This window comes from Leuresthes tenuis, unplaced genomic scaffold, assembly GCF_036924035.1.
Source record: "Leuresthes tenuis unplaced genomic scaffold, fLeuTen1.0.hap1 SCAF_4, whole genome shotgun sequence".
NCBI classification, from domain to species: domain Eukaryota; kingdom Metazoa; phylum Chordata; class Actinopteri; order Atheriniformes; family Atherinopsidae; genus Leuresthes; species Leuresthes tenuis.
In genome coordinates, this window is record NW_027325358.1 from 19,694,951 (window position 1) to 19,714,574 (window position 19,624).

The 19,624-nt window shown below is 39.7% G+C and overlaps 1 protein-coding gene across 2 annotated transcripts; it reads left to right on the forward strand.

Moving 5' to 3' along the window:
• The first annotated feature begins 4,743 nt into the window (after positions 1-4,743).
• On the forward strand, positions 4,744-18,633 carry dkk2 (dickkopf WNT signaling pathway inhibitor 2). Of its 2 annotated transcripts, none has more exons than XM_072384986.1 (4): positions 4,744-5,461; positions 15,220-15,370; positions 16,429-16,557; positions 18,257-18,633. In XM_072384986.1, exons 1-4 carry the CDS (start codon positions 5,270-5,272, stop codon positions 18,505-18,507), a joined length of 723 nt encoding a protein of 240 aa, XP_072241087.1. In that variant the 5' UTR covers positions 4,744-5,269; the 3' UTR covers positions 18,508-18,633. The 2 variants fall into 2 exon arrangements, with proteins under 2 accessions (XP_072241087.1, XP_072241086.1); XM_072384985.1 differs by having other exon boundaries at positions 4,746-5,461; positions 15,217-15,370.
• The last annotated feature ends 991 nt before the right edge of the window (positions 18,634-19,624 follow it).

The following is a 19,624-nucleotide window of genomic DNA, read 5'->3' on the forward strand; positions in this document are numbered from 1 at the left end:
CTTCAATGTGCTGTGTTGTAACAAGCTGCGCCTGTATTATTGATCTATTACAGGCTCCTGATTGTGAACAGATCGACTTGTTTGTTACTGTACGATAATTGCGTTTGCTCCTGGTTGATTGCTTTGGTCATTACTGAAATGAACTGGTTAAACAGCACATTTTTAGTATCTTACCTGGAAGCAACCATGTACTAAATTGCCCAGCTTTGCAAGTTTGGGTTTGAATGTTTTTCATAATTTTTCACTCCACTCTTCCCCAGAATGTGTGCAGATTATCCTCTAACAATGTTGTCAAATAGATTTTTGGCATCAAAGGTAATTGCTCATTGCAACGAAACAAAAAAAGCCACAGCACTGCCTAACTGTGAGCTCATATACCAGCAATGCTTTGCTCTTTTAAAACACAAACATATAAGGTTGACTTATGACCCCATATTGCTGAACTATAAACAATTTTGAAGCATTTAAACACTAAGTGGTGCTGAAATGAAAAAAAAATAGTTTTACTTAAATGGATAGTTATTTATTCAGTATCAAGCCCTCTGAATGACTCTTGAGGTTTAAGATGGACTGATGTATGAAAGAGAAAAAAACTGAGAAACTCATGGTAAGAATTAGTCCAATAACCATATTGGAAGAGGGATGATTTCATCAATGCCAAGCTTTTGAGTGTGGAGAGGACTGTGTTATAGTCTCTGAATAAGACTCTTTGATGCCATTTTCTTCATTTTGGCTAATTCTTGTATCAGTCACAATGCACACACTCTTTATTAAAAACATAAGCATAGGATGTTATTTTAATGTGTTTGGAAAGAGTTGAAAAGACTTGTTGTAAAAAACATTCAGCTCATCGTTACAAATGACACAATGACACAAGTTCACTAATGAAATGTGCACACCAAAATCCTGTTTGGAAACAGCTCTTAGTGTAAAATTATCAAGCCTTGTCTGCATTTAAATCAATTCTAAACAGATATATTTTTCTTGTGACAACCAAACATTTCTTTGAACCAGACCTGCTTCCTTTTGGCCTGCTGCTCGAATGGTTAGCCACCTGCAAAATGATCCACTTCATCAGACTGCTAGCTGTCATCTTCCAGACTTGGACGACTAATAAAGGGAGAGGCAGCCACTTGCCTCATTTGTTCATCATCTAGTGTGGGTGTACTCCATCTGCATGTTCTCTGTGTGAGTCACATCAAAGTCAGCAACAGTCTGTTTGTGAGCTCCACCTCACAAGAAAAGCACGACTGATGTGTTGTTGGGTCTGAACTGTGGGGAACCCCAAATTCTGCGCAGAACATAAACAGCCAGATTCCTGAATAACCATGAATCAAAGGCAGACTAAAAGTGCGTTGACTCTTTTGCTGTGCTGATGCAGAGTTGTGGGTGGTCAACCAGAAAGCCTTCCTGGACGGTGTGATCCATTAACAGAAAGTAGAAAAAAAAACAAAAACCCAAGATGACTTTTATCACAATCCAAGAATTTTAATATGAATTTGGATTTTATACAGTATTTAGAATTCTGCATCTACAGACCACACCTATTATGTTACTCTTATGCGTCATTTAACGCACGGTGTATTGCATTTGGCACAACTCAAAGAGCCAATCTCAAACATTTAAAAACTAATCAAAAACCAGATAAAACCCTGAGTCAGAGTTTAGAACTTTGCAACTAAACTTAAAAAGTGTAAGCAGCAAGAAAAATGGAAGGCAGAGCAGATCAGGCTCAGCTGATTGTTATTTTTCTTCTACCAAATATGTCTGTAAAGGGTAAAAGTTAGTGCAAAATGTCATCAAAGCAAAGCAATGTAAGAGCGGATTACGGTACTAAAAACCCAAGTACTAGAAACCCAAGTGAGAACAGGCACAACCAGTAATGTTCAGTAAAGAAACATGCCTCAACAGTTAGAAACTTCATTTAAAATGAAGAAAAGGAGTTTTGACAGTATAGATACTCATTTTCTTTAAGCTTTTGAAACAAACCAAAGATCTCCAGCACTATTAAGTTAAAGCTAGCAAATCTCTCATATTCTCTGAGCTGAGTCAGTATAGCAATAACTTTAAAGACTGCCATGTCTACCCTCAACTTTGGTGACTGAAAGAGCATCGGTCAAGGTGATCTGCATAGTGGTTTGGTTGCCAGCATGCACTCTGTGTCTTCTTGACGCCGAATGAAATGTTAAGAAAAATTCTATCCTTAACTGATTTTCAGAAGTTTTTCAACTAATGTTTAACTATTTGCTCCTATGTCGATGCATCCCTCCATTCCTTGTCTCAAACATTGCCATGTTTAATGAAGTAGATCGAAACTGATGGAAAAGGGGGGGTTTGACCATGAATGTTGCTAGCTGGCATAAACCTCATGGGGTGCCTTTACTGTACATGCAGTTACTTGTTTTAATCAGTTGAAGAATCTGTTTGTGCATTTGTGCTCAGAGATGACATTTTCTAGAAATCCTATTCTGTGTTGAGACTGTGTCATTTGATGGATGATCACCTGCATAACACGACTGTCTGTGTAAGCGTACATTGATGCTACTGAGGCCAGAGTTGTGCTTTCATAAAATAACCTAAATCCAAGATGCGACTTTAATCTTTCCTCATAATCTGTGCTGCACATTAGAAGTTTGCTGCTTTCTTTGCTGCTCTGAGGTGAACACGTACTTTCTGATATATCTTTACAGATGGCTTTAATTCTTCGACAATGCAAAATGACTGTAAAAATGTGATTGCCGTGTGGAGGCAGAGGTGATGAAAGCACGTCTGAACCGAAGATAATCCCACGGGAAACTCTGTCTGAGACCAATCCAAGGAAACAATCACATATCTTTAGTAGTGTACTTTTCTTTAAGCTTAGATGAACTTTCATTTTTTTCAAACTTCAACATTTTTGACTCTCTGATGACATCCTGGAAGCTCTCTGACAAAGCGCAGTGTGAAAGAAGTGACAAGTTCATGAAAATCTCTGCACCGAGTTACCGTTTGGAAAACCTTTATCTACTTCGCCAGATGCTATACTGGTCAAGACATTCATCGCCTTCCTTCCACTTGGACACTTTAACACATGTTACTCAGGCCCGTCACATCAAATGTGCTGTGGTTCATTTAGACATTTCCACACTTATCAGCACCAGTCCATCCGCAAGCTGTTTTCTTTCTCTCTGGAGTTTCAGCAGTCTGTTATTTTAAGTGTCTTCTTATTTGTGCGTGCATGTAATAAATGGATGAATGTGCTCCAAATGGCTCAGATGTTCCAAAACCATCCCTCTGTCCTCTGATTCACTGTAAGACCACTTTCACCGTCTCTTTCAGGGACTTTTTCAGCAGTATTGGAGAAATCCTGCTGGGAACCACTCATTGTTGGAATATATCAACGCTTTAGTTGTGTGCCTTTGTTTTTGTTTTCCATTGGTTATCTGAAACAAAATCATTCACTTGTCATATAAAAAAAATAAGCTTTCAGAGTGATTCAGTGTTCTTCAGTGACTGAGGAACTGAAAGCTTATCATCTTTTTAAAAATACTTGTAATATAAAATCTTAAGTTTCAGTATGTAACTTACTTGAAAATAGATCCAGCTTAAAATGTATTCATGTTAAGACATCTGTCAGGTGGGAGATCTTCCATGGCAAATCAGTGTGTGCTCAAGTGACAATGATGGCTAAAATAGTATCACCTCTATGTGTCTACAGTTACATCAAACAAGTCCAGTACTTCCTCCCACTCCCCAGTTCAGTTGGTCATCCATTGTCTCCAACAAAAGAACTTGACACTTTGAATTGGAGTCTGTGATGGATCGCTTTTGAGGTCAGAAGCCTTTACCGGTATACTGGTTTCATCCCAGCCCAGTCAAGCTTCCAGCCTTGAATAGGTGGTTCTAACCTGTGTGTGAAGACTAAAGTATTATTAGGTGAAGAGTCACTCAGCCACTGTGGGAAAGATGCTTTCGATGACCAGGTGTTCATTTTTATATTGACTGGATGGCTTTGGGGCTTCATTTACATGTGGTGTGGGTCTCATTCCTTGTGCATCATACTTTCCACTGTCTTGATTCACTAAGTAGATGATCAAGGTGACATTTTCTGTTAAAATCTGCAGCAAAAATTTAATCAGCAATAGGCACAAACAGGACATGAAGGTGTACATGTGCATACATTTACAGATGTAAATTCAGCCCAGAGAGTAAGTGAATTCACCATCCAGCATCATGGGCTTTAGCTGCCTGAAACTGAAAGAGTTCATTGTACTAAGAAATATATTATCTAACCTACATAAATATAGGCTAACTTATCCCGGTGCAGGACTCTATGAATCAAAGGAGCCACTATATTTCGTGCATTACCAGCCTTATCGCCATCCCTCACATCATGAGGGATGTCTCTCCCACAGATGGAAAACAATGGTTATCAGATTATTTTTAATTCTAAGTTATGAAGTCAGAATGTTGGTTAAACGAACCCAGAGTCTATTTTTCGTTTCATCTCTGTCAGGCCATCATTTCAGCGCAGGGAACGCATTTATTTGAAACGTTATTTAATTATTGTGATAATGGAAAATGTTCCACCTTACTAACAATAACTCTCTTTAAAGCAGCCCAGTTCTGACCCCCCCACCTCCCCTCCCCTTACCATTTCCTATGCGTCCCCAACCGCCTCGCAGTAAAAAGGGTCAAGTGCTCAGTTAAAATACACAGTGTATAATTTTATAGCTTTTTCCCAACGGGGCTCCTGGTGCCGGTGTCGAGACGACAATGCGAGAGCAGCAGTGCCGAACTCAGATCAGTTTCATTCTTTGTCAGTCGTGAATAGGGGCGGAGGAAGCAAACTCATTAGAATCCTATAAAAAGAAAGTATCCGAGATCATAAAACAGCCGACTGGAAGACTAAGTGCTCACTCACAGCCAGACAGAGACACAGTGGAGACCTCCTGACAAACGTCCTTCTGATCCTCAGGGCATCAGCATTTTAACAGATCCACCTCTAAACTGTTTCCCTGCTCCACTGGGCTCTCTGTGGTTTTCAAATAACTCTGTCAGGGGCAGTTTTTTTTATTTTTTTGAATATCTGATTCTTAGCAGCACACAGTTGGTTTCACCACTACTGTCTGTGTGTTGCAGCCAGAAAAGCGTGGCGCATGGACAGTGCCGGGGCGCAGGCTTCTCTCTGAGAAACTTCATTTTTGCGATATAAAGTTAAATCTGTAGAAATTTTTCTTTCTGTCTCTTCTTTTTTTAAACAAAAAAAACCCTTGGTATTGTTTTGAGGATGCTCGTCTCTACTTGGAATAGATGTTGCGTGGTGATTTTTCTCGTCGCTTCTCTGAGGACGGAGGCATCCCAGGTGTCAGAAGCGCGCCCCAAGGCGAACTCCATCAAGCCTGGTCACTTGGAAGAGTCTCCGACCCCGGCTACTAACCGCTCCGCTGCTGTCACCAAGAAGCACAACATCTTCCCGCAGGTAAGTTTCACTTTTTGAGTTGTCTGGAAAACGGTAAGACGTAGCCTTACCGTTTTTTTTTTACGCACGACCAAAGGATCACTGCTAATGTGACTTTGATAACATCAAAGTTTCAGGAGTTGTCCTTTGAGTACAAAAACAGTAGAATGCAAATATAGGCCTTAAAACAAGCTCCCTCTCATGTGTGAATCGTTATTGGAAATTGCGAGGATTGGACCTCTCATAAACCTTAATTGCCTTTCAAACCTGACGCCACAGTCGAGTGTAGCGCACTTCCACAGTAAATCATTAATGCCAGCAGAAATGTGAGAAAAAGTTAACACTTGGGGTAATTTTCTGTCTGGGTCTTAGTGTCATTAAAATGGTCCAGACGCTTGCTGGGATTATGAGATTCTGTGGGGCCTCTGAGGGATACTCTTACCAACCACTTAATACCCACTCAAAGAGTTATCAATTCCTGCTGTTCCAACAAAGTGCTACATAACATTACAGTAGTTTTATAGCAAACATGGGATTCAAAAGAGATATACTTCTTACAGTAAATTGTTAACATTATTATCTTGTCAGGTAACGAATTGAGCCATTGTTTGTTTGTTGAAATTTCCTGTAAGCATTATTTCCCAGAGGTAGATGGTGTAGGAGTGATTTTTTCTTTAAAAAGTCATCTCTTTATCTCCCACAAAATATTAATTCACTGTAAATTATCACCCCGACCTAATTATTAAAAGTTAGGTCTATAATTTTGTTGACAGTAGTCCAAATATACCTCGCACTATCTATTTGAGCAGCAGATGGCACTGCCACATCTCCAGCATATCTCTGGCAGCAGTCTGTCCATCAGCTTGCTAAAGATGCTCTTGCTTTACATCGGCTCTCAGCTGTCTGCAGTGTCATTTGCTATTGTGCTGTAGTGCGGTATATCTGTGAAGTACGTAGTGCTGAGAGCAGAGTCTTCCAGCTGAGACAGAAGAATTATGGAAAAGCGCACTCTCTCCTGTGTCGAGTGTGGATATCCAACCTCAAGCTAGCCTGCCAAACCTCAATTTGAGCGCCTGCTTACATCTTTGCCATTGCAATAATCTGGAGTGGTTTGGAACAGTGGACCGAGGGGAAACAATATGAGTGTGTGGAGACCATCGTAATGTCATGGTGTATTTTGTCCCAAAGAACATGCCTAATAGGATAGGGGTTTATGCTGTATATGTGTGTAATATGTGTGTGTGCTCTGACAATAGGAAGTTTTTCATCATTCTAAAGATATAGCTGCAGTTCAGTCTCACTGCTTGACAATGGCAAACGACCTGCACTGATCCCCTGTATGTCATCATTCAGTGACTTTTTATAATGATAATAAATTTAAGATAACAAGTCAACGGTCGTCACGAGGCTTCAATGGCCAAATGTTCCACAGATTTAGTTTTGGAGCAATCAGCAGTCTTTACTTTGTGTATACAACTGCAGTGCCTGTACCTTCGATTATCTAATTAAAAAGTGCCTCAAAATGAGGGCAAATCACAAAACACATTACCAAGGCATTTTCTTTCCAGCGCTTCACTGTGGGAACCCCCAAATAATTCATCTGCATTACTGCTGATGAATGCTTGAGGGAACGATTTGGAAAATGGGCATTCAACAGCTCAAATTCCTTTTCGGGCAAGCACATCATAGGAAACCTTGCTGCCGATATACTACCAATAGATTTATAGTCAAGTTATTGCGTTGATGACTTTGCTTGAATTTTGGAGGAGCGGCTTGCAGATTACAACACCTCTGAGGAATTTGCAGAATAAAGTGTGATTGTGAGATTAGCAGTCACAGCTCCATTTTCTTTCAGTAAAGTACAAGAATAGGCAGCATTTTCACATGAATTTCTGCCGTACAGGTACAGAATGTTCTTAAAAATACACAAAAGCTCCTCAAAATTGCCCCCATTTGTTTTCATTTAAATGTAGCAAATTATTGAGAGAGAGAGCCCAGCCAACCTGGGGTGGACAAGAGGCTGTGGCAGGAGACCAGGGTGTAATTTAGAGTTGAAGCCATCAGATTAGAAATCTCGACTTTTTAATGTGCTTTTATTTCCTGTAGGTTCTGAAAAAGAAGTAGATAAGGGCGACATGAATCACTCACAGAGCCCGACAGGTTCGGACTATTTCTCTATGTTCAGATGTGGCAGCAGACTCACTCTTATCACATAAGCCTGACTGGAGTAAAACCAACAAACCAAAACCTCTGAGACCTGAAAGCCAGCACTCGTGGGTGGCACTGGTGGTTTATTGGAAGGGAGCCAACATAGATGGGTAGGCAGTGCTCACCACTGTAACCTCTGAACCCACAAGGGAACCATCAGCGTGCCTGTAAAACATCAGTTGCCGGTTGGTCGGACTTCACTGCTCGCATTATGTAATTTTTTTTCTTTTTTACTTTAACAAGCCATCTCTGAGGGCTTTTTTTTCTTTAAAAGTAGGGCCGTTCTCTCTTGACGCCCTTCCAACGTAAAATAACTGTTTAGTTATCTTAACGAGCAGAGAAAGATGAAGAAAAGACAGGGAGAGGTGTGCCTGCTTATTAGTGCTGGGCTCACTTTGTCTTCCATTGTGTGGGTGCTTTTCTGCCTTACAATAGAGACGTCGGGACCCTCATTTGTGGTGGTTCCAGGCCCGTGGCCCTGATGAGAGAGGAAAGCCGTGAACATCTAACTCAACAGGATTACACCTTTTACAGCAAACTCACCTCCTAGATTACCATCAAGAGCTTTTCCTCTTTGCCTTGATAGTCTTTGAAGACATGCTTTTTTCATGCCTACTGAGTCAGATCAACTCAGAATGTATACTTAACAAAAGGAAGGTCTAGTTTTTGGAGACTCTGGATTCTAGTCCTTAAAGACACATGGCTATAAACACATGTGTTTTGTGTGATGAAAGACGCCAAGCTGTGTTTGAAGACATGGTTTGTGTGAGTGACTTGTGCGCAGTCATCCCTATGTTATCTGATACAGGCTGTCTGTGCTTTCAGGGCATATGAAGTCTGTTTATACAGTGACATTGTTTATTTGACTCCTTAAGGCCCCGAGCACTCATTAACACCATTCAAAGCTTCGGGTTACGAGCTGGAGCTCTGAAGGTCATGTGCAGTCACGAGACAGAGAGCAAAAGACATGGGCCGGCAAAGAAGAGGTCTGTCACTGAAGCTTTGTTGTAGTTTTTGTCAGACAAAAGTCAGTGGAAGAATAGCCTGTAAAAACTGCATCATCATCCTATTTTTACAGGCTGTAAAAGCGACTGAGAGTTCTACACAGTGAATCAGTAAGACAGCTGTCACTACTGTCATGGCTCTTAAAAGGGATCTTTGCCATATCCTGAGGACAGCAGCTCTGGCTTGAGTTTTAGAAGTTTTCATTAATATTCGCTTTAGTGGCTCGCATTAGGGACTTCAATTGAGAAACATGGGTTACCAAATTAAACAATGATACACATCACTTCATTCTGCTATGGACAAATAGAAACATCATCCGCCTGAAGCTGAAAAATAATGCAATTTTATTTGATCGACGTTTTCTTCTTTTTTTTTGGTGAAGTTGGAGTAACAAGGACGGAATAGGGAAAAATATATTTCAGTTTAGGCAATAACTGTAGTTGTATACAGTTTTTTTTTTAAATTAATTCATGAAAATATGTGAACAATACCAGGTTCAACTCCTGTCTGGGGCCTTTTTGTGTGGAGTTTGCGTGTTCTCCCCGTGTATGCGTGGGTTCTCTCCGGGTACTCCGGCTTCCTCCCACTGTCCAAAAACATGCATGTTGGGTTAATTAGTGACTCTAAATTGAGTGAGTGTGAGCGTGTGTGTGGTTGTTTGTCCCGTTTGTCTCTGTGTGGCCCTGTGATGGACTGGCGACCTGTCCAGGGTGTACCCCGCCTCTCGCCCAATGACCGCTGGGATAGGCTCCAGTTTACCATCTAAACCATATTATGGCTAGTTATAGTGGTTTAACACACCAACAACAAATGTGAGTGTGTGCAGAAAGAGCATGAAAAGTCCACATGCAGGAGTTTGATTGTTTATGGGGGAACGCAGAATTTTTGGATTCAAACTGGGGTTTAAGTCTGATATTGGATGGTTTCTTTGTTTTTTTTTCTCACTCTTTATGTAAAAAGTTGAAAAGTCCTCCAATTAACAACATCCACTAATGCCCTTCAAACCCTTATGTTTATGTGGAAGTTGGCATTATCAGCTGTCGTCATGAGAGTTGACAATGTGATGTTAACACGTCAGCGTCATCCAAACGGGACGCTGGATCACTAACACGACAAAAGCTACATTGCGTGGAGAAATAGGACAAAAATGTGGTGATTGTACAATTATTGAGAAATTGCAGCGTTTTTCAGTGTGGACAAATCTAGGTGTTGCATTTTTGTTCTGGCATCACCTTGATAAGACAGCGGTGGACCAGCAGGTCTGTTGCTTCTCCATACTTTCAGTTGGAAGCAGGAAGCAAACACCAATCTAATCTGTTAAAGTTTGATTTCCTGTTGACCCATCGTGCCACTCAATCGTCATCCCTGTCACTGACACAACATGACATTTGATTTCATCATAATCACTGAGGCCACTTTAGGGCTTTGTCAGTGAAATGCAAACAGATGTACTTCCAGGTAACTCACTGTTTTGCATTACTGTTGTTGTTTAGTTATCTTACTGTCCCCAGAAGTTTAGACACTCAGATTCAAGCGAAGTAGAAAAGACATTCTTCATGTTATTTATATGCATTACAGAGCACGTCCATGGAATTATATCAGCACTTTGGAATGACTGTGCAGAGGTAAATAAGGGATCTCAAAGACTGGGAGAGAGGGTTCAAAGCCCTGTATATCCTGGAGTAAATCCCTTGTAGATTGTTGCTCCCGCACATTTAAGGCTTCTCTTCAAAGCAACAGTGCATTACCAGCACGAGAGCAACACAAGACAGGACCGGGGGCTTCCCTTATGGACCTCTGTCTGTCTCTTCCTTTATCATCTCACCAGCATATCATCATTCACAGTAGGCTACACAGTTTTTAACCCACTTCCTGTCCAGGATCCAAAGTTACGCTTTTATGTGTGAAGGCTGTCTCTGTAAAAATAAGGGAGCAACAGAAAAAAAAAGATATGAGATGAGTAAGATGCATCCAAATAAAGCCCTGTCCTTCAGAAGTTGCAAACAAGGCGTTTTAAAACACGACAGGATAAGACCAGATTATCAGCTGCGGTTATGGGGTCAGGTATCACTGGGTTTCAAAAGGCTGTCATGAGCCATGATGGAAGAGGTGAGCCCAGGTCTTCTTCTTCTTCTATTCCACTCTATCCTGATTATGTGAAATGCACGGTAGTTGATACAGAGCTGCTGCATGTTTAGAAAGATATTTGTCTTCATATTTAAAACACATTTTTTTCCCCTTTTTTTGTCATGGAATGAATGTGTAATTAAACAAACTACTCCCTTAATTATTTTTATACCGACCATCCACAGTAATGTATTCATTTGGTTTAATATTCAGATAACTATTGAGCATTTGAAATGTACTTTTCACCCTCAAAATAGTAGATTCACAAAACCTGTCAAGTGAGCTTACAGCAATAACTGGAGGTACAGCAATAATTTGTCGTCAAGGTTTAAGCTTATTTGTCTTCTTTAAGGAGATCAAGACCAAACTAATGTCTGTGTGTTTAAGTTAGGTATTGGAGCCAGGAGTGGATTAGTATGATGTCAGGAAGCAGTGGGAACAGCCAGCCTGGTTCTCCTCAAACACCAGTGACTCTAAATCTTATTTCTTGTATTTTTAATCGGATTTTTAAAAACAGAAGGTTTGCCAGAGTGCTGGTCTGGAGCCGTCAGGTGTGCAATGATATCATGCCAAGGAGAAAATCCATCATCGCTAAAGTCATTCAAAAAAGTATTATTTCAACTGTTAACTGCTAACAGGCTCTGCAAGCTACTTATCATGGGTATCATGGGGTGAACTTTAAATGAATAACATCACAGCATAATATGACAAGGTTGTTTTTCTTCTGAGGTTGTATTTACCTTATTTCAAGACACGGTAAGAACAGATGTTCTTAAAAATTCTTTTTATTATGTCCTAAAACACAAATCCTAAAGATGAGGGTGTACTCTCCTTTTCACATGACTGTACATTCACCCTTTCTTCCTGTTATTATACTACATCAGACCTTTAATTATTCCTTTAACATCTCTTACTTTGTGGTAATTAAGAATTTGTTAAAATACATAAAACATCAGGTCTTGCGCATTTGCATTTGGGGAATCTGTCATAATGATGGATGAGCATTCAGTTCAATATTCCTGCTCATTTTTCGTTGGCTGTGTCATTGCCGCCATGTGTTTCCAGCCTGAGAAAGTCAGAGTGGCGACCGTCCAACAAGTCTAATCTTGTTCATTTTGTGAAGCCGAAGCCCTGGAATAAGAGCTTCTAATGTTCTAAAATGCTAATATTGTTGGTTTAAACTGTGGTGTACGTTGGTGTTTGCAAGGATGTGTGATCTTTTTGATGTTTTCTATACAGCATGGCCACCCAACTGCTGACTTTTACAGTCCAAATGGAATTTTACAGTTCCTTCTATACTGTGACTCTTATAACTATACTCTGATTTTTCATGTTGACCTCTCCATGTTTGTCAGTGGTAAGCCACACTAAATCAGATCTGTCAGAGCACTGCCAGCTAAATGTGGACGTGGTGCTGCTGGTGGTGTGACAACCAAAGTCAGTCTACAATGAAAATCATTTTCATTGTTGAACTTCTAAAAGTCACTTTAGTGATTTGAATGTATGACTAGGTGTTATGTTGTACAAATGACAACTTTGATCAATATGTTACATCCTCATTTTATGGCTTGAAATGAAGTAACGAAGTTCAGCAACCAGAGAAACACAGTGGCCTGAATTGTATTGTGTCTCATCACTGAGCCTTTCCTGCAGCTGTTTCTCGACATAATTTTTCCTTGATTAATTCAGTGCAAATGTGGGACATTGTTTCATATGTCTGCAAAGTTCATTTGATTTGTGATGTCATTTATGCAAAACCCCTTTGCTCCTGCTCCAAGTCTGCTGAGGATAGGACTTGCATGTGAAAGGCATTATATCAAGACAGTGGTTCCAATAAAACTTCTCACTGGTTTACACAATTGTTATGGGGGAAAAAAACAGGTTAGCTTTCATGCTACCTCTCACTGGCAGTGACAGTTGATATTATGTTTACTAAGATGGCACTTTTATCTTCTGGTGGGGATTTCAGTGTACTAAGGGAAAATACCTTAAGGCTCCATGTGTTCTTTGCTAGACTACACAGTATTTCTCAACCTTTCAGTGTTTATAAAAGAAAAACAAGAAATACTAAAGCAAAATTAACGTTGAAGGAGTATAATTTCTTACTAAATTTACTCCTCAGTTATGTCTCATTAAACCTGCACTTTGAGAGAACACATTTAGTAGAAAGCATTTAGTATTAGCTTTCAAAACATCAGTTTTTTTTTTAAACTTCTAAAAGTGTATTTATTTTTAGAAAGGTTTCAATAGTGCTGATGGGGAGCAATTCCAATTGAACTTAATGTCGAAGTTAAAGATAAATGTTGCCGTTTTGATACTGGAATAACCAACTTTGAAACCAATGTAACAATATAAGGACTCTTACTTGCATCATTAAAAGTTTCTTTGGCCTGCTTCCTCCAAACATTTGATTCCTAGTTCTTCCATGGCAAGGAGCGACATTAATTGTTCAAAAATACAGATGATTGAGTTTGTATAAGATTTACTTTGATTTACTACCTCTGTGATAATACACAGTGGTCATAAATCAACACACTTAATAAATACTTCTAAGTTGAGCTCAAGCTGAAACTTTCTCAGGTCTGGTCTTTGGTCCAAGCAAAACTTCAGTTTAGCCGAGTCATTTTTTTGTAGTAGCTGGTGCACATCAGAAGGAATGGAGCTGCATAACCCAGTTGATTGAGTTTGCCTGTTTTCAGGAGATAAAGTGCAGAGTGAGCCTAAGAGTCCTTTGCTCTGTATGTAGCAGGGGCAAAAGTGAAGCACCAACAATAGTGTAAACTTGAATGTTTTCAGTTCTCCCACATATTTTCTACAAGCTACAACAAGTAGAGCTCTTTGCAACAAGTCCTCCAATTAAAAGGATCATACAGGTAATTTGTTCAGAAACTTAAATAAGACTCATAATGATGTCCTGTAAATTACCGTCCCCACAACCACTTAATTCTCCAAAGGAGTTTCTAGGGGTTTTTGGATGGCATAGAACTTTTTGTCAAGACCAACATATGACAATGGGCTTTTCCCCTTTTCAGTTAATGTTTAGCCAATAACACAACTACACTTTATTTGAAAAAACTCTTTAGTCACTTCATGTTTGGATGTTGGGAATGATTTACGTGACCAGGAGAAAAATGTCATATTTAGGGATGAAATACATTCTTTTTTAAGGCCACCACTACTTTCAGAGATGCCACTTTTACAATTCACATGTAGTTGCTCTCACAACCACTAGAAGTTGCATATTCTTCAAATGTACTTAATGGTTGTTTCAGCCTACGTGAACAAACAGCCAGTGTGAATGTATTTGGTCCTTTCATTGAACTAAATGGGAGGACATAATCATAATCCATCGGGGTTCTGTTTTGGGCCCTTTTCTTATCTTTTCATGTCTTATCCCTTTAACAGATTATTAGCTTTTTCAGCCACAGCTTTTAGCTCCTCTATACTGATGCTAATCTCCAGCTATGCTATTTTACTAATTGCTGATAACTCTCTCCAGTTTAACCCAGAAAAGTCAAATAGGATTACAGCCCCTGACAGTGCAATTCCTATGATTAAGAAACAGATTGGTCTGTTAGTCTTGACATGTATGCACATATTTCTGTTTGACCGTACAAGGACTTTACATTTTCATTACCAACAATGAGTTTGAATGTTTTTTTCTTTAATTTTAGGAAGATTTGAAAAAACTATAAATTCTGTTGTCATCAGCTGAATTAGAAGTGTTAATCGTCTTCTTTATTTTCTTTGCATTCTTATTTATTTCAATGCACTGCTGCAAGTCAATTTTTTTATTCGCTTCTAAGACTTAGTGTAAGGTTTTAGAGCCATCCCAATACATCTGACACCAGGGCATATGCCTTATTGAAGGTCATCTGACCTCTAGATCCTCACAACCTGGTTGTATTGCTCCTTTCAACACTAGCCTCTTGGCTGAGGAATGTAATTCTGAATCAAGACAGAAAGACTCCACAGAAGTAGTTAAGGGATTCAGCTGCATTTACACCACAACAGCATGTGCATATGTTTCATATTGTTTTTGCGACTTCACAAAACGTTTGGTAAAGTTTTGGAAAGTATGCTCTTAACACTATCTTTCACTCATGAAGCCACATAGAAATGCAACAGAACTTCATCACTCTTGATTGAATCCATTGCTCACATAAATTTGTTGTTGGGCGATGCAACGGCAACCACACTGTCATCAGCATTGTTCATGGGTACCCCTTAGTGACAAATTACAGCTGGTTGTTGTCTATTGAAAATAACTGATTTAAGAAAATGATGTCAGGCAAAATCCTACCTTGCAAGTGTTGTGGATTAGAGTATGGAAAGAGTAGCTTAGCCTGTCTTTATTTCACAGGTTTATCGAATTATGTCTGCTTTTGTGCAATCCAATTCATGATTCAGGTAAATAAACTGCCTTTTGTTCTCAGCAGGTGTATCCATGCAGTAATGACAAGGAGTGTAGTGTGGGCAGCTACTGCCACAGCCCTCAACAGGCTCCCTCTCGCTGCCTCTCCTGCCGCAGGAGGAAGAAGCGATGCCACAGAGATGCTATGTGCTGCCCTGGGAACCGCTGCAGTAACTGTGCGTTTGTGCACACACAATTTCATTGCAATTTTTTTGGTGTTGATGGTGATACTTTCTTGTCAGATAGATCTAAAAGTATTTTTGTGTAACAGCAGTGCCGATTGTAACATGAAAAAAAAGACAAAATTGAAGTTTTCTCGATAAAGTAAGCTCATATATAGCAACAGAGTCTTAGTTATATAGTCAAGACAATATAATGACACTGAGCACGTGCTGAACACAGACAGAATTATGAACTATAGCTGAACACTGTCACATTAAGGCCCAAACCCCTGGAATAAAAGGCAGCAAGTTTATTGTTATTTTCTTTTATTTTGACTGACATAGCTGGACATATACAGTATACAAAGTTTTCTGCCTTAACATCAATAGGCAGTCCATAAATATGCCTTTGAACCAAATGTTTCTTAAGCCTTTTTATCCCCCTAACTGTTGTGCCAGCTGCAAATTGACTATAGTACACAGGCAGAGCAGGGAAAAGAGGAAGTGTCCTTGAGCTTTTTCACTCAAAATCTGACACCTTTCCTATGTGCATGTGACTGTTTTTTTAATTGTGCTTTAGAATGTAACAGTTGTGAAAAAAATCAGAAATAATTTCTCAAATTCCCTGTTTAGGTCTTAGGATCACTGCTCACTTCGTAATTTGTGAAGTTTTCTGAGTTTTACTGAGTGTACAGACAGTAGCAGCTGTTCTTGTGAATCATTTAAAGATAATAGATTAAGAAATCATCGCATAGATTGACTGTGAGATGACTGAGACAGAAATAGTTAAATGGGTATTAGGAGTATTCAAAGCAATTAGAAATGTTCAGTGCCACAAGCCCCAGCCCAAATGTACTCAGTCAGAGCTGTGTTTGAATGTCAAATATCTCCCTCAGACTTAGATTTACCCCTCCAAGAGTTACCATAGTCCCTAGGGAAAGCTCCTGTGGTCAAAATGCAGCTGAAGACAAGCTACTGATAGGATCCTTAAACTGGCCAAGATAGCAGCCGACTTTAACAATCTGCTCTGTATTTTTATGACATTTGTATTCGTTTTTTCATTCTTTGTACAGATATTTGCGTCCCTATCTCTGAGAGCGTGCTTTCGCCTCACATCTCAGCACTAGATGAACACAACAAACTCTCCACCAAAGACAATTGGAAGAAGGGTGGGAAGGCACAAGCTAAGCATTCACTTAAGGGTAAGATTTTACTCCACGTGAATCTGTTTCTAGAAATGTCCAGTGTGAACATTATCAATGTTGTTTTTTCTCTCATACTGTTTGTTATAGTTCTCACTGAAATTGGTTTAGGTGGCTTAATCACTTTGTTGTTCACCCTCTGCACGTCTTTAAGCATTCAAGGGCAATGTCAGCTCACAAACTATGTTGATAATTGGCCCTGCGCTCATGTGTCAGCACTGGTGCACCCAAAACATATCATGGGGAGCCAAGAAGAAACCACAATGGCTCTGCTGTTTCTGCACCTACATGAAGTCATTTGAACAGTTTCACTGACACCAGTACACATCGTTTGATAGTCAAGTAAAAACCACAGAATGCAGGGTTGGCACATTTAGTCCTTATAACTCAGTGAGCCTCCTGCTTTCTGTTCATGTCACCTGATTTAAGTTAATGAAATGGTCCGTCCATAAAGCATTCAGGTAGAAGCTAAAATCATTGTAAAATAACAGTACAGCTTAAAGTTGCAATAAATTTGCTCATTTGCTTTTATTTGTGCTTGGCTCACTCCCTCTTCTCAAGAACACAAAGAAAAAAGGGTTTAATTTTTTTACCCAGAGGTACCATGTAAAAAGTACCATGTAAAAAGTACCATGTAAGATACAGAAATGGCCATTTAGATAAATACGGTAGACGACTGTTTAATTATAAAGCTACAAAATCATCACGGACTACCAAGGGTACATAATTGTACCTTTTAATAACCTTAAGGTACAGACAAATAGATAGGCTTAAACTTTGATAGTTAGGTGTGGGCTGAAGGGTGGTGTGGTGGTTTGCACGGTGGCCTCATGGTTTCTAGTCTCGGCTGGGGCCTTTCTGTCTGAAGTTTGCACGTTCTCCCGGTCATAACATGGGTTTACTCCTGGTACTCCGGTTTCCCACAGTCCAAAACATGCTTCTTAGGGTAACTAGTGATTTCAAAATTGGTTGTTTCCAATGGCTACATTTCTGTACCAGAACTCAAAGGTATATTTTTGTCTCGAGGGGTGCAGACTTTTAAACAGTAGGGTACAGTGCTTGTACCCTACTAGAATAAAACTGCAGCAACAAAACACATGCACCTACTTGGGACAATTCCTGCACCGTGATTTCTTAGAGTGTGTGACAGGCCTCATGTAAACTTAATTTTAATTTGAACTTAATATTGAAATAACTGGGAGGAATATATGTGAAAGAGTTTCACAGAAAAGCTACATGCCTAAATAGTTGTAAATATGCATTTGCCGGAGTAATGCTAACCTGCTGCCAAGTCTCAAGCAGATTGTATGTTATGTTGAAATACAGATTAATTTAATAGTTTGCTTGCTGTATTTTGATAGCCTGTTTCTTTCTTTAGTCTCTGACATGCTCACATATAACATGATTTGAGCTGAAATGAGAGAAAAGGCTTGTATAATTATATCCCCATGCAAAACATAACAGCTTAATGAACAATCATTGTACATTTCCTTTCTTTTCTTTACTTAAGTTCTGCACATAAAACTTTTTTTGCTTTGATGCTAGCTGGATTACAATTTCATGCTGGTCTTTTATGTCTCTGATGAAGCATTTGTTTCTATTTTTCATAGTGCACACAAGCCAACTTAATGTCTAGTTTGGAGTTTGTCATATGCTGGTTTATCACCACTCATTAGTGTCTCTTGTCTTCTTCTGTAAGGACACGATGGTGACTCTTGCTTGCGCTCATCTGATTGCTCAGAGGGCTACTGCTGTGCCCGTCATTTCTGGACCAAAATCTGCAAACCAGTGCTCAGGCAGGGAGAGGTGTGCACCAAGCAGAGAAAGAAAGGCTCTCATGGCCTGGAAATCTTCCAGCGCTGCGACTGCGCCAAGGGCCTCTCCTGCAAGGTGTGGAAAGATGCCACCTCCTCGTCCAAGTCCAGGCTCCACATGTGCCAGAAGATCTGAAACTGAGGCAGCTGCCGTCGGCGCTGAAGCCTCTGTCTCCATCTGCCAGGGAAGGTTTTTTTTTTTTTTTTTTGAAAGAATGGGTTGTGGTTGTAATGAAAAGGAGCAAAAGACAGAGACTAATAAGAGACAGAACAGACTTGTGGGTTCAAGCTCACTGTATACGGCAAGCGGAGAACAAATGGAAATGCTTTAATGTGTTTGCTGTGAGTGGCCCATGTCTGCACCCAAAGTCAAGCACGCATCCTCACAAACTCACACACATGCACACATACACCAGTTTTGAGACATCACTGAGCCTGAGTTGGGCTTGTGAAAAAATTAAATCCCAATCTAACACGTTTAAGGGAGCCACAAAGATAGCCAGTAGATGCTGTGATAGGTGTGGACTTTGTCTACATGCAGGCTTTCATCAAACTACAACTTATATCAAGGCAGTAAAACCACGTGCAGTCATGAAGTGTGCATTCTTTTACTCTGAAGTCGGTTAGTTTAAAATATATATAATATTCTGTGTTTCAGTCTTGGATTTTTCTGTTTTATCAAATTCCCACATTGTACTTTTAATTTTCTTTACGTAAAGTCTCAAAGAATTCGACTATTCAGCGAAAGCAAACATTTACTATCAGTAACAGTGTCCATACCCTTATATGATGAGCTACATGCATACACTGTTAACTGAATTATATGTAATGCCTAATAATCTTAAACCAAAGAGTGAACGAACCTTTACTTTGGAAATGATGAGTTTCATCTGGTTCATTAGCTCTGTGCCCTGTTTATAGCTACAAGACATTAGGTAAAGTATTGTGTGTGTTATTGAAGCCTTGTTTGATGTGTCAGATACAGCTGAGATCTGTTGTGATACAACTGTGTGGCTTAAGAACGATTTGCATTGAGAAAGAGCTCTGCTGCAGACTCAGTGGTATCGGTACCAGATGGAGAACGGTTCTGCTTTTCCAATCACATGAACGAGATTCAAGGATATGAAGGAACTGCAATATTTTTTCCATTTACAAAGCCTGTAGGAATGGAGACGAGGGAAGATTGATTACAAAAAAAAAAACGTTCTAGAACCTGATGCTTTTAAAGAGAATTTCAAGTTTTGTTGAAACAG